The sequence below is a fragment of the Falco punctatus genome (assembly GCF_963210335.1).
Source record: "Falco punctatus genome assembly, chromosome: 7".
NCBI lineage: Eukaryota > Metazoa > Chordata > Aves > Falconiformes > Falconidae > Falco > Falco punctatus.
Window position 1 is genome coordinate 54,175,747 of NC_137587.1, and position 13,014 is coordinate 54,188,760.

At 36.1% G+C, this 13,014-nt stretch overlaps 1 protein-coding gene across 2 annotated transcripts in view; it reads right to left on the reverse strand.

Annotated features, from left to right (window-relative positions):
- MINDY2 (MINDY lysine 48 deubiquitinase 2) overlaps positions 1-13,014 on the reverse strand; it is a 32,416-nt gene that overhangs the window by 12,581 nt on the left and 6,821 nt on the right. For both annotated transcript variants that reach the window (XM_080396649.1, XM_080396650.1), the window contains exons 2-6: positions 10,303-10,360; positions 8,535-8,599; positions 4,516-4,674; positions 3,511-3,613; positions 2,824-2,966 (exon numbers count right to left, since the gene is read on the reverse strand). In XM_080396649.1, the coding sequence (XP_080252775.1) occupies positions 2,824-2,966; positions 3,511-3,613; positions 4,516-4,674; positions 8,535-8,599; positions 10,303-10,360 (528 nt within the window). The remainder of the gene's footprint in view (positions 1-2,823; positions 2,967-3,510; positions 3,614-4,515; positions 4,675-8,534; positions 8,600-10,302; positions 10,361-13,014) is intronic.

A 13,014-nucleotide genomic window follows, 5' to 3' on the forward strand; every position in this document is an offset into this window, starting at 1 on the left:
GAAGACAGAAGGGCATTATTAGGGAAAGACAAACACATTGCATAGTTTTTCCCCTTAGAAGTTCTACATGTTAATTTTCTCTGGCATATGTTGTGTCTTCAGTTTTCCTAATTGATGGGCTTTTCTCCACAGTCCAGCTACTGCTGACTACTGCTCAAACTATGAATTAAAAAACTCCATAAAAAACCTGCAGAGCTAGCACTAAGCCTAGTAAAAGAAAAGAGTAAAGCAGCTGAAAAATCTCAGCTCTGTGACAACAAGGTATTTGGCACTCGTGTCAGTATCCTGGAGGACTTCTAGATAGCTAATCTTGGCTAAAAGCCCAAGTCAAGTCTATTTCTTACTTCCTTGATATGAAAAAATACTTACTTATACAGCTATTGCAAATAGCTAGGTATGTTAGGAACAGACAGCAAGGTTACTGCTGACTTTAAAAAATTAATTAATAAAAATTTCTGTCTTTATTAAAAAAGTTTCTTGATATCCCAAATTCTATAGTGAACCACTCACCAGAAATCCAAGGCAAAATGAACAACAGTGTTTAAAAAGTGAAAACCCCGGGACTAAAAGCCTGCAGAGAACATGGAAATTGAACACTAGGTGCAAATGATGTCACCATAATGACTATGAAACACAAAAATAATGGCCCACATTCCAAAACTTAGCATTTCAGAAGTCTAAGACTTCTCAAAAAGGACAAGATTAAAACCACAGTCACTTAGAAGCAGTAAAGTTTAAATACAAAACAAATAATACTATTCTTCAAATATTGTGTTTCTTGGATTTAGTTCTTACAGTTACGACTCAGACACAGATTCTTACTCACTGCCTGAATGTGTTCTGTATTATTAATACTGGTTAAGGATATTTAACTCATTGGAGTGTTGCATTTTATTTAAGGAATAAAGGATATCAATTGGTAAGTACATATTTACAAGTATGAAGCTGATAAAGCACTGACAAACACACACCAAGTTTTGGCCTTTAATCTAAATCCTGAGTTGCAGAAGACTACAGTCTACATTCTACAAACAGAATTCTCTATTTATAATTCACAAGGTCAAAGTGATAGTCATTGACTGTATTTAATAAAGGACCATTTTATAATTTAAGAGTTTTAATAGTAGCACAAAAATGAATGCCTTTCAGGAGGATTTAAGTATTTCAACTGTAATATCCTTTAAACACAGTAAAAAAAGGTTTTCTGCACCTCTAGGTACCATTTGTACCCAGGAAGTGTATCTGTACTGCTTAGTATTTTCTTTTTAAAACCAAATTATTTTGAGGTTGGGGCTTTTTTTCATAACAAAAGCAACCATAAAACCATGTACAGGCTTACACGACAAACTACTACAAACTATTGCGAGAGTTAAATTTAGAAAAATGGAGAGAAGCAAACTATAAGTCTTGAAATTGTGACGTAAGTGAGCAAAAGTATAAAAATTATACTTTTGACCATAAACAGCTATGTTCCATAGCGCTTTTTTTTTAAAAAAAAAGGAATGAGAAAGGGAAGAAAAAGATCCTTTTACCTGCCTTACTGCTTTAAGAGAATATCGTACATGAAACAAATCTTAGATGCGTTTTAAGAAGCTATGAGAAAACCAGATGTGTTACCTCTTTGTAAAGTTAGTTAATCATTTACCAGGACTATTCAAAGCCTTAGCTCAGCTTATGAATAGCAATGCCAAAGATAAGCATTGACAGTCAAGATTAACAGAGGGAGAAGAAAAGAACTAGTACTGCAAAATGGAAAAGCTAGTGTCATTCACATGAGATATATAGCATTACTACATCATAGATGACAAAACCAGCAGTTCCTTAATGTTTTTGTATGTTAAACTCCCCCCTTTTTTGCATTTATTACCATTATTCATAAATGTAAGAGTGTATGAAATTAAAACTCTTATTTAATAACAGATAACCAAAACATACTTTCAACAGTTCAAGACAAAGGTAAAGACTTGTATTTATGTTTGAGAGAAATGTCTAACTCTAAGGATGATTTGATATTGCAAGCCAGTGAAAAGCTTACTTCAAAATATTCACATTTATCACTGAAGAGAAGGGAATGATTAAATCTTAGGAGACAATCTGACTGTGCCCCTTTCTACCCGAGTTGGATACATAAAAATACACTACCATCTTAGTAAAGGCAAAGTTGTGTTGGAACAAAGGGGCTCCATAAACGATCCTAAACTTGTCAAGCCAGATTCTCCAACACACAGAGGAAGGAGTACCAGAACCATTAAACCAAGTTGTCACTTGCTTTTCGTATCCTGGAATACTCCTTTCACAAATCTTGCCATTTTGCTTCCCCAGTTTCAAATTTTAAAAACTATCTCTTCCCTAACACAGAGACCCAATGTTGTAGCTCATCCCAGCTTCTCCAAATCTTCGGTATTTTGAACACCATGATGGAACTACTCATCTACTGGCCAAAACATAGCAAAGTTTTATATCCTCAGAAACAAAAAATTAAATAAATTCATTACCCTTACCATGACTTAACTTTAAATGCAGCTTGTGATTGGCATGTAAGAAATGTATGTCATACATAACCACAAAGGGAATTAACACAGGGAGCAAACTGAACATAAGGAAAAGTGCTACAAGATTTCAAGTGACAATAGGTCCTGATATCTAAAACACTGTAATGAGTAATTCACAATTAACATCTGCTACAGACCTTACATTCACCATAAGCCAAACTTACATATAACAAACTGGAATTTGTTTCTATTTCAAGACAGGAAAGAAACAAGATGTGCTTTGAAATGAGGACAAAACCCACAACATCAAAGACAAAAATGTTGAATATACCTTGTATTTGGTCATGGTGCTAAAATGGTTGTTCCTGAAGAAGACACAAAGCTCTCCCTCCTGCACAGCTGAAGTCAACTCACACAGTCCATGGTATGTCAGCTGTGTAGCGGTGTTATTTAGAAATTGCTCAGCTACAAATCCTACAAAAGCAATACATACTGTTATATAAAACCTGGTTACGATGGCAATATTTTTCTTATCTCCTCCCTACTAAGATGCCCCCATATTGCCACAAATCTAAGGGAACACAATCAGAGAGGGGAAAATGTGTTGGAAGTTCCAACTTCAGCATTGTAGATAACCCTGTGATGTTCAGAAATGCTATATCCACTTCTATTAATACTGTTCTTTTTCTTTGTCATCACGTAGTGTAATTTGTATTCTAATTACAGGAGAGAATATATGGACAAGTTGAAATCTGAATGGTGCCCATAATACCTTTTCATAAAGGGAAATTCTCTCTAGCTTTTTGGAAAGCATATAGATCAAGAGAAAAAGGCTGGTCCTTGGTTTGGAAATCGCATCAAAGAAATTTAGAAGACAAGCACAGTGCTGTGTGCCAGCCCAGGGAAGGAAGGTTTGGCTTTTCACACTCTGTATGTAAAGATACGACATGCACATACAAGATACGTGACTAAGATTTGATAGGGTAGATACTTCGATAAAGCACAGAGAGTTACCTACCTTCACTAACCAGTTCGCTGTTGTCTGACTGTTTACAAGAAATGATCTTCTCCACTAGCTGATTGTAACTGCAGTTACCAACTGCTTTTACTATGTCAGCAACCTGGAACAGGAAGGAACAGCATTCAAAACAGAGAACTTACCTTTGTGAAGAACAGGACACAACTGTAAGCCTATGGTAATTATTCATTAGTCAATAAGAGGCGTTTCAAAGAGGGGACATTACTCCCCTAAAAGCACTAGGCCAGAAAGTTTTAGCCCAGATGGTTACACATTTTGCTGTCTCAGATACCATTTTAAATCCTTAAGTTAATGGTTAATATCAAAGCTGTTGCTAAAGTGGATGGAGGAGAGAATGGGGCATCAGTTGGCTCAGCTGGGCAGGGTGGGGAGGTCCAAGGGGGATAAGAGAACAGCAACTTTCATGAACAAGGCATGAAAAGAATAAAAAAAGAAAATCTGAGGCAGGTTATTCCAGCCAAACTCACCAGTTTCCCCCTAAGTAAACAGTACCAGTTTACTGTTTATTAAATAATATTAAAAATAAATTATACATTTGTTAAAGATGCAGTTCTCTCTAATTGGTTCTAATATCCTCAGTTCTCAAAAGCTGTGACTAGTAAATCAGAATTAAAGACACAAGGAAAGTAACCTTGCATTCCTTCCAAGTGTTCTCCAATGAGCTTTCAAAAATAATGACAAGAGACACCACATCTGGCAACTTCCTACCTCCCTCAGAAACACAATTCTCATTTACACAGTCATTAGTTCAGCACAGGTTTTGAAAGTTAGCTTGATTACAGTCTCTGCAAAATTATCACACTAAAAAAACCCAGTCTGTATTCATTCCTCTCTGAAGAAAATCCAGTTTCTCTGATTAGATTTTAAAAATCCATTACCATAATCATTATTGACTTCAGTTTAAATTCTGAAACATCTCCCCTTACCCCAGTAAATTCAGAATAACTTATATTCTGTTTAAATTGTTGAAAAAAATTAAGTTACCTGAGGGTCCACTAACCATCCATGGTACAAGGGGATATCAAGAAGATCGAACACGATGCATTCTGGTGTGTACTCAAATACTCTTACACCTGTAAATTTCACATTGACATCCAGACCTGTCTGTAACTTATGTAGAATCGCCATTGCATCACTCATATTCTGACAGCAGAAAGAAAAAAAGAAAACAGATGACCAATCCAGCTTTGTACTTTTGTGGTTACTCTTCAAACCCTTCACCATTTAGTACTCAACAATTCAACATTATGGGGGAAAAAAAAAAATAAAGGGAAAATTAGCTAAACATTGGTTCCAATGCGTATTCACATTCTTCATTCTCACTGTGCCAGAAGAGATCTGCAAAACAAGAACTCTCCCTCCAATCAGCTGTATCTGACTGTTCTTCTGCTCTCAAGATGCTTTTAGGCAGCTCCTATTTCTTTTAGTTCTATCTCCCATAGCCACAAGCCAGATGTTTGCAAGAAGAATTGCAATTATAAGGGAATGAAACTCTATGGGACTCTCTTGAGGATTCTCCTACCCATTTAAGTCCTGCCTTGTGAGTCAGGCTGAAGTACTTGCCACCACATAATGAACAAACAAAAACATCGACAGATATATTTGCCAACTTTAATTTGGGGGTTCAGTATTTAAAGTGGTGAACAAAAAGGAAGAATCTGATTTTTTTGTTTGTTTCATAAAAGAAGTTTTGCTATCTTATTTTGGGCATACCTTAAGTGGCCTGTAGATTCTACTGTGGAAACAAATCATGAGAATAGCACTTATTATAGTAGTGATCCCAATGGAATCTTACGGGGAATTATCAAGTTATGAAGATCCAGTCACACAAAGCAACAATGAGCCAAAGAAAAAGTGCATTGTGAGACAGTTTTCTCAAACCAACAAGTTTCCTGACATGCAGGAAGAGTTTTCCACCAAGTGAGAACAGTCCACAAAGAGTATCATCTGAAAGTATTTGCAAAAGATTCAGGGAAACAGAGGGGCTTATTTGTTTGTTGATTGATTGTTGGGGTTTTGGGGTTGGGTTGTTTTTCTGGGGTTTTTGTTGTTGTTGTAGGGTTTGTTTTTTTCATTGTTTTGTTTTTTGCTTAGTTCTGCAACATTCTGTTGCTTAAGAGGAATTCAGGATTGCAACAAAGGGGCGGGGGGGAAAGCATGACAAAACACAGAAATACAGATTGGAGAGGAGATGGAGACAGAAAAGATTCACAGACTAAAACCACAGAGAGAGTTGACTCTGTGTTGCCTTCTTTTAATGATAAGACAGTTAATTCAGGATTCAATTCTAAGCCAAATTAGGCATCTGTTGGAAAGATGAATGTTACCTAGATCTTGGAAGAAGTTTTAAACATCTCTCGGTATGCAACCGAACTGTGAAACAAAGCTTGTAGGTAAAAATTGTGTAAGCAGACATATGTATGTAAAATAGTCTTGCCCACAGATCTTTGCACAACACTTTACAAATGCAACAGAACAGTTTCATTAAGGCACATAGCAAAAATTTCATGTTCACCAACTTCAGCATTTTAGCAGAAGGAATTAAGCTACTCCTCTTACTTCTATGCAAATTCACATGTAATCTTTTTTTCAAATACAATGACAGTAGAACAATAAGCTTGTTCCTACTTAGAGTAATTTCTGTTTAGATTCAACTTTTGAAAACTCCTAAAGCAAGTTTCTAAACAGACATACTTCTTTGTTACTAAGCAGATTTAAAGCTCTTGGAAGAGTTGAAGCTTACACAGAAAAGCTTATAAACTACTTGACAAAGCACAGCTATAGAACACTGTCATGAACAGTACCCAGTATCTGCACTTGCAAGTGGTTGCTGTGAATACGAGAATTTTACAGCTTGTAGCCCTTTAACTGCACTGTTGTGTAAAGTTTCTGTTACCAGGAAGGTAACAGCTCGCACTTGTTTACTACATGTTGCTTCTTCCTTTTGACAATTTTGCTGTGTCACAATACAGAATACAGCAAGACTTGCAAGTAATTGTCAAGATTTGGCTCAGATTTTTTCAATTTTTCAATTTTTTGAAATTTTTTCTAAGTTTTTATTGTTATAAAAGCAAACCAAACCACCTTAGTTAAGAAGTGCATTTTATTAGTAGGGACCAGATATCAAGATGTCAGAGATATTTTGGAAGAAATAATGCTATATTCTTACACTGCAAGGTGAACAGGAAGAAAGTCTATAGCAATTCAGCACTAGCCACCCACAAATTCACATCATACACCTACAGACATTAGTTGCCTTAATTTTGCAATGTTTACTTTGTACACAAAAGAAGAATAACATCAGACTGTCCAGAAAACTGCAGAAGTTTCTCACTACAATGTGAAGAGCACCATTTCCATATTAGCCATTTCTACAACTTCAAAGCAACAAGCTTCTAAAAAAATTTAAAAAAAAAATAAGGATATAAATCTACAGAACAGTTGAGCTTGGAAAGGACCTCTGGAAGTCATCTGCTCCACCCCCCCTTCTCAAGCAACACCTAGAGCCAGTTGCCCAAGACCATGTCCAGACAGCTTCTGACTCTCTCCAAGGATGGAGACTCCATAGTCTCCCTGGGCAACCTGTTCTTAAATTTGTGCATTAGAACTTGTGCTTTTTTAAAAAAACCCAACTTTCATTCAAATACTTAATTAAATCCCTCAAGTACTGTAAAAAGTAAGTCAGAGCTGAAATGAGTATCCTGTCATGATACTGAAATTATACTGAAATCAAGCATTACAAATCCAGCCATCAAAAACATTTACTCAAATTTCTTGCCTAAGAAGAAAGTATACCATTTTAGGCAAAGAATATTAACTGTCAGGATAAACACAAAATTATGATTAACAACAAGACTTAGTTCCAATGCTTCGGAAATGTAATAGTTATGTAAAACTCAGTTGCCTAATTAGTTTCTTTTTCCCTCTCATGTGATATCACTTCTGCATCTGCAAGTACCTTTAGAACATCCCTAGAACAGGTTTCTCAACAATTGTACAGTTAAATATTTAAGAAAAAGGTTTTTGACATTTATGTAGTAAACCCAGATATTTCAGCACAAGTAAAGCATAGAGGTTGTACTTTAAGCAGGTATACAGTTTTCATCACCCTCCTGTAATTTCATTATAGCTATAGTCTTCTGCAGCAGAGAATTGTATGGAAAAAATATAGCTAATTATGTTATTAGACAACTAATTTATAATAATTTGATAGAAGTCATATTTTGGATTATTATTAAAAGGATCCATATGCAATCTTCATTCTAATTTCAACTATAACAGGATACTTGATTTGGTTTTCAACACTGAATTAGAGCAAGAAAAGGCAACCTAATAATAAATAGAACTAGCCTGAAACCTAACATCTACAATAAATTCAAATCACTTTTCCATGAGTAATCAAAAACAGCTGTGACCACAGACAGAGCTTGAAAAATTTGCTCAAGATAATACATCATAGATTAATTTTTTTCAAAAAGTAATAGCATTATCTTTAACATAGAAAGACTTCTGTGATGACATAAAAACGAGTGAGTGCAAATAATACTGCCTTTCATAATACAGAATTAACATCTTTTTGTCCATCACTATTTAACAACAGCAATCTCTTCCTTGCTGAGTTTATGTCCTCCGAGAAAGTCTAGCAGGCATCACAGAACAGAGCATACTGAAGGACGCATAATAGAAAACTTCAAAAAGCAACATCCCTGTTATATACTTGCTTGTGTCACAATTCCTCATTTAAAAAAAAAACCAACCTCTTCCATTACACTCATTGCAGGCAAACCCCCCCGCATTTCTTGGGTTAACAGATACTGTGTTTTTCTTCACTAATAGGAAGCATTTCTAAATAATGCCCTACACAAAGCCTAGGAAAAAAAAGAATAACTACAAACAATGCTTTGTATGCTTTTTTTTTTTTTTGACAAGATAAACCTTTGGTGAGGAAAAAAGTTTCAGTTCCTTCAGACATAAGCCAGTGTATTTTAGGAGCACCTCCTTACCTGCTCATAATTTAGACGCTGAATTTCAGATATCTCTTTAGGTTTTGCATCAAGAATATAGTCTCCTAAAAAAAGCAAAAATAAAATTTAAGTTTATTTCACACTCAAAGTGTCAACATTCTGTGAACACTTCTGACTGATGATAATTACCACCATTGAAGTCTTCTATCAAATTAATGAGATTGCATCATTTTATAACTTGAATTATAATTATGGAGTAAAATATGAGTATGAAAAACATACTAAGATCACACTAAGAAATAAAATTCAAATGGCCAATGCTGTTGCTAAAGCAGTATTTCATAATCTCCTGGGATATCACACCAATCTCTTAATTACTCAGAAATTTACCTTCCTCTGTGCCTCAACTTAAAAATAGAAAAATGTCCCAACGTTCACAGGTATGTAATCATGTTACACAATTTTTAAAAGCAACCATTTATCCTGACTGATACTATGAATATTTTGGTCTATGTTTCCAACACCAATAATTCTGAAAAGCTGGTATTCCACCTCTATCTACAACTGAAAGGAAAATAATCATTAATCAACACACTGTCAAGATTTATAACAGTTTTAGTGACTAGCATCCATAAACCGCCTCTCCCAAATCTCTCAGATTTTATTTCAAATGCTTTTCTTATTTATTCCCTTGCTTCAATCCTAAAAGGTATGTTTCTACTCAAAGAAGAATACCATTACAGGTTTCCTAATTTACAATCTTTTAGATTAAGATTGTTCAAAGTGGTTAAAGGGGTGCTTTTTTTTTTTTTTTAAGCTGTAGAAAAAAACATTTGTCAACTGCTATTCCTATTGACTGAACAGGAACCTAAATAATTTGAGCAGGTAATTTTGTTATTCAATTTCATAAGATAATTCCAGAAGCTAATATATGCCTTCAATAAAGAACACATACATTTAGCCAACTGAGATTACGCAGTGACTTGAGACAGTATTATTCTATTGTTGCAATTAGAAGAAACCTTTAGACACAGGCAGCAATATTTCTTAAGACTTTTTAAAGTTATTAACTCTTTTCTTCACTGAAAGATTAGGCAATATGCTTTTGAGAAGAACAAACTACATTCTTTACAAGCAGAAAGAAAGAAAATATAGAAAGTTTTTTTTCTTCTGCCTAAGAATAATCAAACCTAGCCCATTAAGCTCAAATGTTTTATATTTGTTAGGCTACAAAGCGAAAGAGCTGTGGTACGTATAGTTTAAGTACTATTGCAACTACACTTTTAACAACTGGACCATTCCAGGCTATTGAAGTTACAGACTTGTCAGAGGGAAACAGCTGCAGTTTTGCTGAACACTGAATCTGATAATGACGTAGTGCATGCAAATGAAACCCCAATCACTGCGATGACTAAATTATTTTTTCTTGTTATTATAATTGGGTCATATTACCACGGATTAGAATTACTGCAGGCAATTAAAGGCATAGATGACTTAATACAGTCTGTCATATAATAAAACAACATTGTAAGATACGCGAATAAGTTTAAATCTACCAGTGTGTTGGTGTACTAAGCCATACCAAATGCATCACTAGGCTAACCACACAGGAAAGCAGTACAGGAAACTTCTAAGAGTAATTAAGGAAAAGAATGAGTAACTGAATACCGTAAGTAGTTTTCTTGAAGCATGTGTCAAGTAAAGCTGAATAAAATAGTAAATAAATAAAACATTTCTCCTATCTTACTACTCACTGATCTGATGAGTATAATAATATAATTGAAAACCATTTTTTGTAATTACTAACCTAAGTATTCCATCAGCTGTTCAGCCGTTATTATTTCCATCATTGGTGGCAGCTTAATCTGTGAAAGTAAAAGTATATCCTCTTTTAAACTGTCAGAACAGCACAATTTAGAAAGTATCAATAAGGTATTTCTAGGCAGAAGTCTTCTAATCACATTTGCCTCACCAGTTTCTAAAAGCATTAGCATACTGGGACGAAGAACCTCCCCATGACCTCCTACAAGACAACATTTAAATATATGGCATTTTGGTTTTTAGCAAAACCACACACACACAGTACTTTCACTTGCTTGCAGCTCTCAGCATAGCCGTCCCTACTCCCAGCAAAACACTTCACCAGCACACCCCTCACCTTCACAGGAGTTCACACTATTTCCCTGCACTAGCTCAGCTGCAAGCACCCAGGATGAACAGACTGGGACCTGCAGCCACACTCAGTTAAGAAAAATTCACCATATTCAAAAAAGTCTGACTCGCTGCCTTCATTATAACTTTTAACTGAGTCTTCAGAAGTTTCTGCATACAGACAAGAGGCTGCAGAGAATCTGGCGGCAGCAGCTGCTGGGACAGGGAAGCCAGGACTCCTGCAGGTACAAGGAAATGACTTCCCAGCCTCCCATCCCGCACTCACATTGCTAGGGTTCACTTTAACTCTGTACAGAAGAGACCAGACACACGGCACTCTCCAATGAAGCTGCCATTCCCCTCTCCCCTGACCTATTCCTGTCCTTATGAACTGCTAAAACCAACCGCCTGGGCAACAACCAGAACCAAAACCCTCTTTCTTGCATATTTATCTCATCCATCCAGCATCCTGAATAAATGTTTTGGTTGCACACTTCCATTTACGTGTGTCACTGCAGTAACGGCCGCAGCACAAACACATACAAAGGCACACTTCTGGCAATCTGAAGGAATACCACAGGAGCATATTGTCTTTAACCATAGCATGCTAAATTTTTCTCTGCAAAAATACAAATGTTGTTTTTCTAGAGTTTGGGCTTCGAGTTGGTTGTTTGGTTTTTTGGTTAGTTTTTAAGCTTTCTCTTGAGTTTTTCATCTTCTTATCCTATCTCTTTGCAACAATGTACCACTGAAAGTCTAGAAAGTCTTTTATTTTATTAGAATTTTTTAAATCAAGTCCTCAACACTGATCACTGTTCTCCCTGACACAGATAGAAAGACATGATGTGAGAAGACTTAGTAGGCTCCAACTACTTTGCTGTTGTGGAGAGGAAGGAGGAAATAGAAAGCCATGAGATGGACGAAAAATACCTATAAAGCCCTTGATGCAGCGTCCCAAACTCAAAAATATAGTGTAGCAACACACACAACATGCTATTCCCACTGTGATGGAGAGGGTTTCGTTCCCAATCTGAAAACTAATAGTAACTTTCCAGAGAAAACGAGGCGTGATTGGACTAAATCTACCTCACGACCAATTTCAAGCGTATTTGAGAAAAAGTAAATGTGTGAAATATATGTAATGAAACTTCTTGCAAATCCATTTGGAAGAAAGAGACCCAAGTTAATATGGCCCTGATAGTTATTTACTGGCTAAGAAATATGCCCATACTTAGAACCAGCCACACAGCATATGTCACATTGATCAACCCATAGATGGTGGACATAGAGAGCAGCTGACAGTACTGGGATCTGGGGAAGGAAAGGAATGAAAACTGCAAATTGTCAGTAAAGCAGAAAATCAGTGAAGCATAAATTCATAAGAATGAAGGCCTAATTAGTTCTGCTTTTAAAAATAAACTTAAAATTATATGAATTAAACAAGAAGAAAATCAGTCATGCATGCATAGGCACAGGAATTTTTGAAAACATCTTTTACATGAGTGGCAACTGATTGGAACGTACAAAATTTCTTAACTTCTTCCCCAAATTAATACTCAGACTAAAGGTTTTTGTAATCTTTGATCCTGTTCATAATATTCACACTGAGTATGCACATCAATATAATACATTGTGCCATGTAAGTAACAGGACTACAGGTTCAAAAAGCAGATTCCTAAACTTCCAGTGCCGAGCTGGCAGCGTTCAAGCCTTAACACGAGCTGTGCACACCCCTGAGCTGGGGCTAGTTCATTACTGCTCCTATGGCGCATCGGTGTCATGGCACAGAACAGAATTACAGTAGCTATGCATGAAGTGGTTTGGGGACTACAAACAGTACAGATGTTCCAAAATAATATGAAGAAAAATTAGCTTTGCCTCCCTCAACTATTAACAGGACTGCTGTGATGATTCTTTCGGGACTGAAGCTAGCTTGCTCTATTATTTAACACCATCCATTTCAGCTCAGCCAGCACTGCTTGGGGGTTTTTGCTCTGCATCACAGTCGGGAATCTAGACGTATGCCTGCTCTAAAAATGGCAGCTATAAAGCACAGTTACACAGGTTACCTACACCTGAGCTCCATGTACTCATGGCACAAATGTATTAAAGTGTCTCAGACTTCATGGACGGAGAGGGATATTATTTGCTCTTTGGTTAACAATCTGGATTGTCCCTCACAACTGTAATGCTAAGCAGTTATTCTGATTGCAGAACCAAAGCAAAGTAGTTTTTCTCCTACCTGCAGAACCTCTCACAGCTAGATATTTTAACAAACTACATCTCAGAATTAACTGCTTAAATGGATTACTTCATGGCATAATTTTAGGGCTGGCATTCTGGGGGACCTTGATCACACCTTTTCAGT